Here is a 15,974-nt window from a genome sequence, read left to right as displayed (position 1 = left end):
GATGGTGTGCGGAGGGTCTCTTATGTTGCTGTCTGTTTGGGCTTTCTGGGTGTTGAAGCTGTGGTGGATGTCTGCTATCTTGCGGTGGAAGAAGGTGGCGAGGGAGTCGCACAGGGCTTGCGACGGCGGGATGTCGTTGGTGTTGAAGCTGGGGTTGGAGAGTTACTTCACGATGTTGAAGAGCTCCTTGCTATTGTGTGCTTTGTTGTCATGGCGGTCTTTGAAGGAGGTCCTCTTGGCCACCCTGATGAGGTGGTGGTGGGTGCGGATGTTGTCCTTGTGTGCTGCGTGGCTTTCCGGAGTTTGTTCACTGTGCCATTTCTTCTCTGGTTTCCGGCAGGCTTGTTTGGAGGCTAGGAGTTCTGGGGTGAACCAGCTGGCCCTCTTGCTGGGTTTCTTCAGCAGGGTGAGGGTGTTGGCTCAGTCCTCGATCCAGCTTCTGAGCTTGTTGGCAGCGTCATCAGTGTTGGAGGGTTAGGTGGTTGGGCTGAGAGCGAGGTTTGCATGTAGTTGGTCTTCGGTGATTTTCCTCCAGCAGCGGCGGGATCTGTTGGGTGCGGTGGTGTTTGGTGGGTTTCTGGAAGGCAAAGTGGATGCAGCGGTGGCCGGTCCAGAGGAGTTCGGTGGTGTGGCTGAGGGAGACGTGCGGGCTTGAGGAAAAGACGGGGTCGAGCAGGTGGCTAGCGGAGTGGATGGGCGTTGTGATGAGTTGCTTCAGTCCGAGGTTGGCGAGGGACAGATGCTTAGCATCAGCCAGCCTAACAGACTTTCCCCCCAACAAGACTCAAGTGGGTTGTATGACAGAGGCCCTCATGGCTAAAGCATGAGTGCCTCTACAACACTGCCCGCACAAACATGTCTTCACAACACATTCCTTTACCATGCATGCCTTTACCACACAATTTCGTGGCAAAGGCATGAATGGTAATGGGATGCCTTTACCAGCCCACCTTGCCTGAGTCCTATAAATAACCCTAGAAATAACCCTAGAAATAATCTGATCCCCCAGCCCCAAAAACAACCCCGACCTCCCTGCTGAGCCCTAAAAACTACACCGATCCCCCACCAGATCTAAAACAACCCTGACCCCCCCAGCCCTGAACACAACCCCAATCCCCCTCCAGCCCTAGAAACAACGCTCAACCCTAAAAACTACCCCCCAAAACCCCAAAAAACTAAACTTGTCAGACCACGTCCACGTCTCCTGATCCTTCCTCTTCCTGTGCCCACCCATCCGCGGTTCTAGGCCACGCACTGCCTTAACCACACATTTGCAAGGTTAAGGCAAGCATGGTTCCACTTGCAGGGAAACGGCGCGCATGGCTCAGCCCATGTTGTAAAAGCTGTTTTCCCTCATGTGCCCACTTGGCTCTTTCCACCGAAACTCTTTACCTCCAGCTCTCCGCCTAATGATGAATTAAACAGGGAGATGAGCATGTAAAAGGCAGTGGGAGAGGTGGGGGACGTCATGATGATCACCAAGCTTGTGGTGGACCTGTGTGGAGTGCGCTACAGTTGTGATTTTGTGAGAGTCGCGGATATCAACTGGGGGAATCATCTATTCATTCAGTAGCATTGGTGAAAAGCAGAGCCCTGGGTGACGCCACTATTCCAGAGAAATTGGTCTTGTTTGATTTGGTTTTGTAAGAAAGAAAGTATTGATGCAATGGAGTTTAGAATTACCCGAATGCATTTTCTAAAATCATCCTGAGCTTTATAGCTCATAATGGGGAATAACGTGGTAAAACTGCATTCCTTTCTTCAAAGTAGCAAGACCTGGAATCTTGTAGTGTGTCGATACTCATTCTCACCAGGTTTCACATCGGTGTGTCGGTATTTAACAAATAAAATAAACACTACTCCTTGTTCCAGCATATTCAGAATCTCTGCCAAAAAAGTAAAAGTAATCATTTAGAAACAAACAAGTGTACTTGAGTGACTCAAAATGTCAAATTTAAATGATTTTGTTGCTTTCACATTTTTGAATGCTCATATCTTGAGATGTATAAACGTTCTTAATGGCCAAATTTGTATTGTTCAAATTTTCAACATGGTAAAAAATGTAACTTTAAATGAAAACGTGAACTGAGCCGAAACGTAATCACTTCAAAGGTAGACGTGCTGGTAAAATCTTTCTGTACAGCTTGCGATAATGTAAAATAAATGTCAACAAGAACGCAAGCCTAGGTCAGGAATACAGGGATTGCAAGAGTGCCCGAGCAGTTGCAACTCTTGTCACTTGGTGCAAATATCCTTTATGTACCTTTGGTTTCTGCAAATAGTGGAATAAAATGACATTAGCACCAGTGCATAACCGTGCTCGCTCCATTGTTGCAGTGTGAGTAATTCTGCCCCTAGCTTGCTCAGTATAGACCAGAAAACGCAGACAAGGAAGTTATTCAATGTGAAATAGAATCTATAAATTGCACAGTGAACTAAACGCATCTGCAGATGTAAATTACAGTGCAATGAAGATTACACATAGTATCAAAAACATGTTCCATGGCTACGTTTGCAGCAGGCTGCACCATATTTGCTCCAGTTTTTGGAGGTGGGATATGCCACTGATGTAATACATAGATTAAGGCTGTTGCAAGGACACAATAATGTGCCTTAAGCATGAACATGGCGCGGTTTTCCATCACACACCCCAGAATGGAGTGTCAGCTCTGGATCACACCTCGGACATGAATACCAGGCAGTGTCTACTGCAAGAACGTATCTTTTTATTTAATTGCGTGTGACATTAAACACGAAATCATCTCTGTTCTTCAAATGTAGTGTCTGTGACCAGAATATAATGTTTGACCCTTTATGTGCTTAAGAGTGAATGAAGCTAATGTATATGTGCAATCTGCTATACCCCATTGCAAAATATATGGAATTGGGCGTGGAGAACATATATTTCTGTGACAGCTGGCCTAAAACTAAGGAGTTATTTACGCTGATGGCGCCCATATTTTTCTCACACGTTGATGGCAAATATCAGATGTGCAGTCTATAAAAAGTACTATATACAGACGAATTTATTGGCGCTACTCGATTGCTTGAAACACATGCGCCTCTAGGTGGCGCAAAAGCCAAACAGGTTTTCACTTCTCCACGATATCTTTACCGTTCACTAATAAAATTCTTTAAGAATTCTTTCACTGGGTGTTTTTCTTTAGAAGAACTGTTTACTTTCATATTTTGGATAATAATCGAGTCCTCTGGGGTGCTGTCAGTTCTTGTTTTGTGTGTGGATCTGAAACTTGTATGTGCGCCAAAGCGGCGCCTTTGGTAGAGGGCGATGGCTCGAGATAAAGCTTAGGTTTAGCAGAAAAAAAGTGAAAGTGAAGTGAACGAAAACTGGAGACAACAACATTCGATGAAGATGTCCTACAAGAAAACAGCTTTAAAACTTTGTATGTCCAGCTTGTTGCAGGCTTCGCAAGGAATGGCAGGTTAGAAGAATGCGTAAGGGCCAGGTTAGGGAAGTAGGCTCATTCCACGGGAGGAAATCTGACATTTTGCATCCAGTGTCTCTGATTGTGGAAAATAATAGTCTCACAAGATGTATTACATCTCTTGATTTCTCCATGTAAGTCACACCATAACTACTTGATCGCTGTGGTCATTTATAATGGCAAGTTTGTTTAGTATAAATTAAGATGTATATGACTGTATGCAGAGGACGGCCCGGGACCAGGGTTTAATTCCCGACGCGGCAGGGTCGTGGACCAGGGTCAGCGGACTCGATAATTCTCATCTCGGTGCCTACTCTAACCAGGGATCACACTCGGCAACTCTGGGCATTAGCTTGCCTCATCTCCACAACGGCCCCCCACATACGCCGGGGATGCCTGGTTTTACCCTGGAGATACCCAGTAGGGTCCATCTCACAGGGAAAGCCAGGACGGGTTCCCCAGCGGTCTACAGCGCGGAGATACCCCATGTGGGGTGATTCATGCGCTTTACAAGACATCATTACATTACATTACATTTATGTGGGGCGCTGAAGCTCATGGGCAGCATGCTACACCTTATAGGGAATGTGATTGGAAGGCTGTGGCCTTTGGACTGAGGGTTTCCATTTCATGAGTGATGACTACCAGGATAAGGTTAGCATGTCATGGGACGCAGCACTTAGCAGAGTGTTGGATGAAGAAGTGTGAGAGAATAGGTGCAGTGCCAAATTTGAGCCAGTGGTTTCCGGTGCTCAGCACCGGCACTTAATCAACACCAGCACTTGAGCACCAGTTAAGGACACATTAATTTTTGGTAGGCACAGGGAGATTAAGTGATTCGCCTAGCACAGGATGTTGAGCCAACGCCGAGACTCGAAGCTGGTTCCCCAGCTCCGAAGTCAGCAGCTCCGGCCATTACGCCACATCATCTCCTCACTTGTAGGGTTTGTTGGTTCTGTGTATGGCAGCGCTAACAGAAGAAATGGGATGGTCGAAGCTGCCTCTTGACGAGAGCCCCGGCACTTCATTTTTTTCACAAATTAACCACTGAATAGGTGCTCCGCTTATGGTTTTCAGCAGGCTGATAGCCTAGAGCCCCTTTGGAAGTTCCCTTACGGAATTGCATAAGATCATAGCCCACTTAGCTACTGCACTGGTCTGTACCTTCTGAGTTCTTTTGCCCTTGTAGACTAAATGAAAGTAATTGATTTGCCAGAGGTATGTGGCAAATCTCTTATGTTACTTCATGGCTGTTCACTTGGTGTTTGGTTATTTATTGCTGTGGACTGGTACAGGTCTGGGTGATCAACAAGACCTGTTGCAGGTTTGTCTTATGTGAGCATGAGAGGCTAAAGATTGTAAGTGAATTAGTATGCAGCAAGCAAGCGTCTGTCGCTGAGTGCTATGTGATTTGTATTAGAGTGGACCAGAAGAGTGATATATAAATTGGCATTAGTATATACCACCCGAACCAGACATAGGCCAGCCATTCGTAACTTGCCTCCACATAGAAAGTAGTGTGCTGTTGGGCGTTTTACCTTGTATTCTATGGTAATTACATTTATACAGCTCTTACTACCCCTGACGAGGAGTTGAAGTACTTTACACTGGCAGCATGCTGCTCCGGAACCCAGGGTGGGTTAGTAGGTATTCATGTGGTTGTTGGGATTAGTCTTGTGTTGTACTTATTACCCCTAAATGTCACTCTGTCGAGCTCCAGCTTGCACCCAAAAGAAGGCAGAATACAGAACCATCCAGGGTGTTACCTAAGCACAACTGTGTCTTCTACAGTAAAACTAACCTTTGTAGTGCGGGGTGTCCAACACAGGTGAAGGGCACCAGATTAATTCCAGACTTTCAGGATATCCACATAAACACTTCGCATTACGTTGAATTAATCTAAACTGAAATTATTTTCAGTGTCAATGGTTATTCTCTCTCTTTATCTATTCAATCTGGCACTCCGCCTGGATCTATGTTGGATACCCATGATGTATTCGGTACATAGAAAATGTGGATACCTGCTAATGGTTATGCTGGCAGGATTGAGTGGACACTGAGTGACCACTGAATCAGAATCAGAAAATGCTTTATTCGATTTTAACAGCAATTAAAAATCATAACCACTGAGCGACCAATAATCTGCAATACTCCATCAAATGTTTATCTAGTGTTTCTGTACCATTCAAGCTGTTAAAATGAAAGTTAAATCTACCCACCCCAACCGAAGGATTTAAGTAGGTTGGAAAGCATTATAACTTGTTTGACTGTGTTCTCTAGACTGTTTCATGCCTACAGGCTTTACCTAACTTTGCAAATCGTCTTTTCTACTTCCACAAGTTAATGAAAAGTCCTACTAGTGCAAGATTTGATGGCAAAAAAGCCAAATCATAATAGGCGTAAAATAAGTGAGACATTTGCTCATGTAAGATTATTAACATGCCTGACTTGTCTACACCCTCATTAAATAATGGGATGTTCACTTCTTGTTCCCCAGCTGGAAACACACTAACTCTTGCTTCTGGCAGGAACAAAATGTACGCAGCTTCCAGGTTGAAAACGTCCTGCTAGGTTTATGTGGATACTCACTATCACATGGGTTTATAGGGACATACCTACTTTTGTACGATGAGCCATCGAAGAAGGCCAGAAATCCCAACCCATCCCTACAGTTGTGACTGCTACATTTATCCATGCATGGGCCAATTTATGAATGGAAATTTCTACCATCCTCATTTAATGAATCAGACTTGGAAACTTACTCTAAACACCCTTCCTTGCAATTTAAATTTGACTTATGTGAACAACATTCTTTGAGAATCCTCACACACCCTTCCGTACACTCCTGTGAGCCTCAATTACAATCTGACTATATTTTAGTCTCGGGGATTTGGCGCCTTTTATATCGTCACGATGTTAGTTTCAAACACAAACTTTACTGTGTCTACTGTTTTTGTTTACTTCGTATCACATAGTGGCTTCAAACTAGTTTTTAGACTCCATATGATGAGTTATATTAGGTTATCTTTAAAATAAAATATGTTGTCACTGTTGCTTTTGGGTCCGTAGCTCACTTAGAATGCTGTGCCATTATCAATAGTGGTGGTAACCACATGGTTCCCCTTTCACTTTATGACATGGGTTTTGTACTTTGTCTGTTTTTTATTTTTTTCTCTCCAAATGTGGTTTCGACGCGTGCCGGGTGATGTCAATTTTTTAAGAATGCATGTGCATAACTGTTTTCATCTGAACCTGTATTGGTCATTATATGTCCTTAGTTCATGTTTTGTATCTTTCCCAGCCCTGAAGATTCAGAGATAATTGTATCTCTGATGAAACACGTGTCGGCTGGCTGCGTTATGTAGAACTACTAATTAAAAGAAAATACAAGATACCATCGTTGGATTGAAACTAATGTTTTGTTCTTTCACTAACTGCATTGTCTAAATTCTAAATCTGTGTGTGTACTCGGGATAGTCTTCATGGGGCAATTTATGAATGGACATTTCTACCATTCTCATTTAGTGAATCAGACCTGGAAACTTACTCTAAACACCCTTCCTTGCACTTTAAATTTGACTTAGGTGAACCGCATTCTTTGAGAATCCTCACACACCCTTCCGTACACTCCGAGGCAGAGGGCGAAAGGTTTGCTCTACGCCCTGCAACACCAGCAACGCGATTCTGCAGTGCTCCGCTTGCATGAAAGAAATGCCATGATGGTTATTGAATTTGTCACAGAATCTAAGGTTGCTCGTGCGCGCACTGCACAGTGCCCTTCATGTGCTCTCTGGTTACAGAGCTAAGCCTCGAGCTAATCAAATCAAGGGAAGGGAAGGGGGCCTCGTTAGAAATAAATGACAACACTTAGAACAAGGAATGTGAGTACAACTGCGGCGCAGTACATGTTCATGCACCGTACAGCGATGGGACGCTGGGAACCACCGCATGCAACAGCAGGGAAATGCCTGCCTGTGCACCGGAAGCACGGCCCGTGTTTTCATAGTGGCCTGTACACGCTAGCTTTCAGCAGGACGCCGCCTTTATGAGAGTACTTGCATAGCAGAACTCCTCGGCACTAAAGAAATCCGCAAGCCTTGCCTCGCGAGAGAAATAAATATGTTATCCCCTTGTAAATCATGGCTGGGCCTTGCCGTATCCTCAGGGTTCAAGGAATTCGCGGTGCGTCACTTCCTCCCGCCCTCTTCCCGGTTGCTGCTAGGCTCGCGGCGAATACTGGGAACTGCTGCTGAGTGATCAGAGAGCTGCTGTCACAGCCTCCGATTCCCTGGGCGCGCATGAATCTCTGCCAGGTAATTTGAGGAAACTGATTTCAGGCCACTTACCGTGTCGTGGTTATCAACAGAATGCGTACACAAACAGTGCACGCATTGCTTCGTCACAGACTTTTATGTTTACATTTCCTTTGGGGATTTAGTTTAGTGCTTCAGGACATAGTTTCTTCTTGTAGATGTTTGCTTCAACTTAAATCGGGACCTCATTTCATGCTTTACTTGCTTTGTTGGAATTTTCCATCATTTAACGTAGATATTAAATTATGTTTAACTATCGGGCCACTGGAATTGTGCCTCAATAAAGGACCAATTGGGGTAGGTGCACTAAATCATATAGCAAAGGGCAGGGACATAACAGAAACCCCTGCAGCCAAGTATAGCTTGGTTCTAGTGACATAGGGTGCTGATTAGCCCGAACGAGGGCGAAACCAGTCGTGAGTTGCCAATGTTCTGGTTCAGGGAGGACCTGGCCTGGCAGTTCGGGATTGGAGCACGGTCAAGACTGACTTGCACAAAACTGGGTCTAAATTGAGGTGGCATGGTGGGCGAAATAACGATGGAGTGGGATGCGGCTCAAGTAATTACCAGTGGCTGAGATTAATTCAAGCATTTAATCCATCACTTTTTGTATACTTTGTTGTCATAAAACAATTCCAATTGGTTATATTAAAATTACGTTATTGTCGAAATATCAGTTGAATGTCAATGCCATTGGTTGTTTGCTAGCTGACTCCTTTGATTCTCTGTTATCCTAAATAGATTTGAAGGCACTCCTTTGTTTTTCACTCTGTTTACATTCCTAAGGTTAGTAGGAACACTGGGCCCCCCCATGTATTCCTGCACACTCTGTATGAGTCTTCTAAGCCAAAAGGTACATCTTCCAAATTATCCAAAATAACCTGTTATTTGCCAAGAAAAGTAAACAAGATACAGTTCAAACCTGGCTCAATGAAAGGAACCTTGGTGGCTTCTAATCCCAACTTTCACCGATTGCCAAGTCACTTGGATTCACACCAACCTCACCCTCAAGGAAGACATTGCAAAAAAAAGGCCTAGTACCAGCTCTCTCTTCTGGATGGTGGAAATGCCCTACTCCATGGCGTCCCAGACGTCACATTGGCATCTCTTAGGAGCATTTTACATGCAGCAGCACGTCTCATCCAGGACATAAAGAATTATCCTCACAGCACCTGTGAAAACTCTATGGCTCCCCTTGCCAACCCACATGATCTTCAAAATCAACTACATAGTTTATAAAGACCGTGACCAGCAATCCCAGCACTCCCACTTATCATGTAGATAAGCCCATATTGTCTGGTGGATCTTGGCAGACCCACAGCCAGGACACAATCAGACTGCAGACTAAAAAGTGTAAAAAAGAAAACACAAGACAGACAGTTTTTTCCATTTATGCACCCATGATCTGGAACAACATTCCTGTACCCATCAGGACCACCAAAGTGCTGCTCCAATTTAGAAAAGTGTTGAAGACCCATCTCTTCAGAGAATACTACACCACAATGATCAACCATCAACCCAATATCTCCTCTTACACATTGACTTTATACCTGTGTATGACAATGTACAGCACTCCACATCCTATTAGCTAGGTTTGTGCTATATAAATACCATATACACACATGCATACATACATCTGTTGTAGCAATGGTGTGCTGAACATTCAGTATCTATATTCTAACTATCCTATTTTTATCTCCTTTAAACTCTGGCTACCGGTCAATCTCCTTGGTCCTCCGATGGATCTTGTTCTGTGCTGAAAGGGACTGGAATACTGGGAGGATAAGCAATTATCGAATGAGGACCAAGAATAAGATTACTGTTACATTCGAATTTTATGTTCATAAGATTTAGAAACTCAATTTATCAAACAGAAAGGGAAACATGTTATTCAAATGATTTACCCATAAGGAAATAACAAGACAAAATCAGCAGATTTAGGTTAATAACATAGTTTAGTATTTAAAATTTAAGATCAAAGGACATTTAAATGACACAAATTGTGAACCTAGAAACTTAATTATTGTTAAGTTTCAATAAGTAAAACAACATTGCGGGTAACAAAGATAACAGTGATATGAATCTTCCTCCGCTGAGGGATATCCGGGGCATATACAACATTTAGATGAATGGGATGTCAGATGACCTTCAAACAAACCCTTAGGAGAGTTCGGTGTGTTCCGAATGACCAGCTCCAGTTTATTAAAGATAGGAAATCAGTCTCAGTCCGTTGCTCTAACGTCAGAGTCACAGCAGCATTGCACAAATGTTTCAGCTGAAAAGGTTCCACTATGCTTGCATACCAGCTGGCAGCAGATCGTCGTACTTCATCACAGTTCTTGTTGTCTTTAGATGTCCAAGCCGTCAGTCTCAATTCTGCAAAATGGGTGAGCAAGCAAACCAATCAATCATGCGAAAGTTCTCTCCATCCAGTTCAAATGCCTTGAGCAATTATACTTCATTAGTTCCAGGGTGACACCCCTCGACATCACCAAATTTGTCAGACCACCCTGTCCCATTGGTCATCTTCAATAGGATGAGATGATGTAGTAGGTAAAAAGTATACAAATCCAGAAGAATTAAATAATCCACAACATGCAATTTCCTTAGCATCTTTGTAGAGTTAGTCGTTTTAACAAGGTGACACTTAGTAAATAGGGCGTGTTTACACTCTCATCTTTTGTCTTCTAGTTCTGAAGCATCTATTCTAACATGTAGCGGTTTTGTTGCAAGTTTAAGAAAATTGTGCTACAAATGTCAAAGGAAGCAATTGAAGTATTAACATGAGTGGCAACTTTACAAAAAGTCCCCATAAGCTACAGACCATTCAGTTCATAAGTTTATATTAGAAAAAGAAGCAAGATTTGAGTCCTACATGAAATACAGCTTGTTCATGATGAAATTGTGCTAAAATATGAATCTAGCATTGCATAACGTGAAATAATAATCTTTCAATTCAATGTATTAATATTATTTCAATCATATCGTAATTGATTTATGTAAGTATAGCGTACTCATCATTTTTTTTTTAAAATGTCACTCAAAGTAGAATATAAATATATACATTTTCTTTTACACATCATATGTTATTAAAGCACACATGTTTAAAGGCACATCAAAAGAAAGGTTTACGAAATGCAATTTTAGTTAAAACTCGTGTAGCACTTACTTATATTTTGTCATTTTCAGTGCATACATTACACCTTTTAATGTACTATTCATTTCTAACATGTGAAATATTTAATTTTTGCATATACATTTCAATTATCATTATCACATTATCTATTCACAGGATCAAATCACATTACAGTGTTAAAATTCTCATCTAGTCAGTAAATATAAATGCATTATAAGCTCATTCTATCATTCTGCATGCTTTTACGATGCAGTATCTAAATCAAAATTACATTTTGTCATGTCTACAAACGTGAAGCCTCCATGTAAAGTAGTGTCACAAATCGTTTTCTTTGTTAATTGCCGTAAATTAGTAAGATGAAAAGTTCTGCTCTATCACAACCAAAAATTCCAATTCCATGCTGAGTATGTTCCCATGGCATCCAGCATAACCTATCGAGAATTTCTCCGTAAATGCTCTAGACAGACAATGGCTCACATTCCAGTCATGTTTACTGTTTATATGATTTTATTTATTGTGTTTAGTAGATACATTTTATTTTTATTACAATGGACCTCATTACGATATTGGTCGGAAAGGCTCCAAACGACATTCGGATTTTCCTACCCCATGTCGGAACCCATGATTCAGTCAGAAACATTTCTGAGCAACCGATTACGATAGAATTGAACCGATCAGTCTTTCTAACTTGGTTCCGACCAGCTTTCGGAGACTCCGACCCGGTCGGAGCCGAATCGTACAGCTCTATGGACCGTGTTTCCGACCAACATATTACAATGTTAGATTGGGACAGCCTTTCCGATCCGGTCTGTCCAACACAGAACGGCTGTCGAAAATTGACTTTGGGGGCCTGTAGCAGGCCTCCCTTCACCCAGAGGCCTCCGGTTGGGCCAGTGGGGGTACCCATGGGACACCTCTTTACAACCATGCACAGTATGGCAGGCACTATGGGGTGCCCGTCACAGGGTGCAAGGTTTTCCACAACCATCCTTTTCTTCTTTAATAGGAGCCTCTGTTGTCGTCGGAGCACAGGCTCCCATTGAAATAAATGGGAGTCTGACCGAATGCTGTTTCGAAACATTGCAATCAGTCGGTCAGACTCGCCGAACCTGAGTCAGTCAGAAACAATTCCAACAAGTAGTCGGTCGGATTGCTTTCTGACTGACATTGTAATGAGGCCCTATGTCTGGATTTTATGCTCTATGGATCGATCTGATGTATACTTTGATTAATGCTTTGTATATCCCTCACAACCACTCAAGGCTTATAAGTTTGAGTTGGATTTGCTTACCAAAAGGCAAGCGCTGGGCTCCTCAGAGAGCCCCCTTAACCTTGTTTCTGCCAGTATATAAAGTTAATATGATTGTGGGTTTAAAAATCTGAAGTACATGTTTATTTTTATTTTGTGATTTTTTTGTTATACAAGTTTTCACCTACATTGTGGCATGATACACTCATTAAAAGCAGCCGCATTCAACCTGTGCAAATATTGTCAGTAGGCAAATACATATAATTATGACTCAATGTGTTCATTGCAAAGGATCTTGAAGGCAGTGTACTTGCTTCCATGGACACTAAAACACATTAAAATCTCGGGTGCAGTCCTTGCAAAGATTGAATCTTTCCTACCAGCTTGCAATACTATATACCAGATAAGTTACAGACCCTTTGTTGAAAGCCTGAGAGTTAACTGGGAGAGTCCTCAGAGGGTTCCTTAAGACTATTTAGCATCTACTTGTATCCCTTTGGTCACATATTTGATGGAACCTCTCAAATGTATGATGACAGCACATTGATCCTTCTTTGACTGAAAACTGTATACAACCCCCGCAACTACACACACACACACACACAATAACTCCTTGACAATACTGTCTCCGAGGTGAGACATGCATCTTTGTAACTGATAAATACTTTGTTCAGGACTGCAAACTTCAATGGCCTACTGTACATCTGTGCAGTGCTTAGTTTGTAAAGAAAAAAAGAAGTGCCAAGGCCCGCATCAGGTTCCCACTGCAGATTGTACCACACATTGTCCCTTCCATCTCTGCCAATGGAGGAACTAACATAATTACTAATCATCACACTCCTACAAGGGGGATAATTCAGCTTATTCCAGGCCCCCAAAGCTATAAGGGTGGCATGGGCAGCAGTCAATAGCGATTTTTTAATGTATATTGAACTAATAAACAACTGTTGTTGTGCTCATCTTTAAATTAGACAGTGCAACCCCGTGGCAGTCTGTTACAAGCCCCGGTGTTGACAATATAAAACTGGTGCCCAGGATCAGGAACCACCGGCTCAAAGTAAGCACTGCATCTGTGTGATTATATTAGGATAAAAGGACGATATGTGGCCCTAGAATGACATGTTTGGCATAATATAAAACACAACAATAGGGATGTTTAGCACCTGAGCTGCACCGGATAAAACAAAAGGTAGGGCTTGTTGACAAGGTGATAACAGGATTAATAACATTTCAATGACCATCATCCAAAGGAAGCACATTGGAGCCAGTACACACCATTGGGATCCATCTGAAATGTTGGAATTAAAACTAATAAGTGAGTGCACTGTTGCACCTGGACATATCCGAGTCCATCTGCTTGGCTCAAAAGTACCTTAAGTTGCATTTTACAATGCAATACAAGCTCTTGTGCTCTCCTGCATTGACATTTGGCAGTGCCAACAAGGAACTTGTTGAAACAGTTAGCACTGGTCCAAAATGGAGCAGTCATATTTGTTTTAAGATTAACAACAAATGTCCACATCATACCAATGTTTAAGTCTCTAAGTTGGATCCCAATGGCCAATAAGGTAATCCTAAAGACACAGGGCCAGATTTATAAAAATGTCACGCACTGCAAGACAGCAAGACAACTTGCTGTGCTGCACTTCCTGAATGGGAGAGGGCAGGAATGGGGCATATTCATCAATATATGGCACATTCCTGTTCTTTGCTTGCTCTGGTCCCAATCTGCTGCCTAACATCAATGCAGGCACCCTTCCACAGTTGTGCAAGGGTGCCTGCATTCCAGGCAGGATTGTTTTTGTGCAGAAAGGGATAGCGTCCGGCACAAAAAAAATCTTTAGAGGTTTTTATTTTAAGTATGCTGCAGGATGTGCCGGGAAAGTCGTAGCATTTTGACACATTCCCTGAATTACCAGTCTTGGTTTATCTAGGATTGCAGACAAATCCCTGGGTGGATGTGTGGGAACTCCCACGCTCCACTCATGGAAGGCCTTCCCAGGGTAGAGTAACACAAGGCAGTGTCTTGCGCTGCCTTGCTCTGCTCCAGATTTACCAAGTAATGCTGGGCATGCAAGGCGGCCTTGCGTTGCTTGCAAAATATGACTTAAGTATTGCGTTACCCCTGTGACACCTTGTGTGAAGCAAGGGCAATGCAATACAATGATCAACCAGGCCCACAGTGCCAAGTAAGGCAGTGTCCTGTGCTGCATGCTTTGTTCCAGATTTAGCAACCAATGCAGGGCTCGCAAGATGTCCTTGCGTTACTTGGTACATCTGACTTAAGTATTGCGTTACCCTTACAACACCATGCATGAAGCAAGGGCAGCGCAATGCAATGATAAATCTGGCCCACAGGGCCTAGAACACGCGACATGTCGATTATAATAAATACATTTCATAAGTAATTAGCACACAGTTAATAAGCAGCATGAAACCCACTGCAGAGGGCAAATTCTCACTGGAGAAATCCATTCAAAGAACAGAACACAAGAAAGCACTGTGTCTGTAGCACCCCAACCCCATGCATAATCTGGGTATGCAAGCTCACCTCAGAGTTCTGTGACCTCTAGATGATCACCGCTGTCACCTGTGACTCGGCACTTTCCAATTATGTATGGCAGGATGCACTTCATCCCATGTACTAAAATTTCTTCTTTTTCTTTTCTTCTTATTAATGATCAAGATAAGAAAAATGGCAAGAGCCACAATGACAATAATGAAGATAATAAGAATGAGAATGATACAAACAACAACTAATCAGCAAAAAAAATAACAAACATAATAATAATCTACTTGTCATCTTGTACTTGTTCTACTTTTTATTCTTCTTCTTCTTATTAGTATTATTATTATACCTTTATACAAATATTAAGCCTGAAATCCAACAGTGGTGTGGCTAGACCTACTGCCACCCGGGGCGGACCCTAGCTTTGCTGACCGGGGGGGATTTGAGGGGGCCTATGTTCTTGCGGGGCCGTGGGATGGTGGTAGTCTACAGACAAGACTTGATAACCTCCGCTTCCCTAAAAACAGTGCCGCCCAGGGCGGACCACCCCTTAGCTATGCCACTGTAATCCAATATAACCAGGCCTATATGTTATCAAGATGCCAACAATAAAATACTATTTGGTGATAATTGTAGAAGTTATATGAAATTAAAAGGTCAAATTCAGAAAGACCCCAAAAAATAAAACAGTGAATGGAGTATTCCAAAATAGCATGGCTTGGGCAGGGTTAAAGTTGGCAGATGAACTAGTCAGGAAAAATATACTGATTGTTACCTCATAATTACCTCTTTTTTTATTCAAACTCAATTTTTCTCTTCTGTTCTAAAGCTTTAAGTGCTTGTTGTGTTGTGGCCATTTTATGTCAGTTTGTGGTTGACATTGTACCATAGGAGTTATACCCTGGCTTGATACTGTTAGCCCTCTACAGAGACGGTAGCCTTTGAGTGTAATATCATTACTAAACCCACATTGTCATAATGGTAGTCTTGCATCGGGTGAACAAAATGTCAAGGTAAAAACCTAACAATCGATCATTAAGGGCTGGTATAATTTCTTTCTTTATTGTGGTTGCTCCGTTTCAAGCAAAGTGGGGACTCTTCAGTGCCAGGATGGTCTGACATCTTTAAATGAATCTTGATTAGGGTTCTCTTGCATCTGTGTTTGCACATCACACTAACAAGGTTGATTTTAAGAAATATGTTATTCTTTCTTTCAGATTTCAGAAGTCGAACGCAATCTGAGCAAAGTCAGTCCACATCAGGTAAGGGCCTGTGAATTTCGTTTAAACTGCTTCAAATGCTTCTGGAAATGAGTGTGAAT

The 15,974-nt window shown here is 42.5% G+C and overlaps 1 protein-coding gene across 3 annotated transcripts in view; it reads left to right on the top strand.

Annotated features, from left to right (window-relative positions):
* The window catches only part of HDAC9 (histone deacetylase 9), a 2,124,307-nt gene that overhangs the window by 964,790 nt on the left and 1,143,543 nt on the right, over window positions 1–15,974 (top strand). For all 3 annotated transcript variants that reach the window (XM_086941890.1, XM_086941889.1, XM_086941887.1), the window contains exon 4: window positions 15,871–15,915. In XM_086941890.1, coding sequence (XP_086798016.1) covers window positions 15,871–15,915 — 45 coding nt within the window. The remainder of the gene's footprint in view (window positions 1–15,870; window positions 15,916–15,974) is intronic.

This window comes from Lissotriton vulgaris, chromosome 10 (assembly GCF_964263255.1).
Source record: "Lissotriton vulgaris chromosome 10, aLisVul1.2, whole genome shotgun sequence".
NCBI classification, from domain to species: Eukaryota; Metazoa; Chordata; class Amphibia; order Caudata; family Salamandridae; genus Lissotriton; species Lissotriton vulgaris.
Note: the sequence above shows the minus strand (reverse complement) of the source record. Positions and strands in the feature narration are given on the sequence as shown.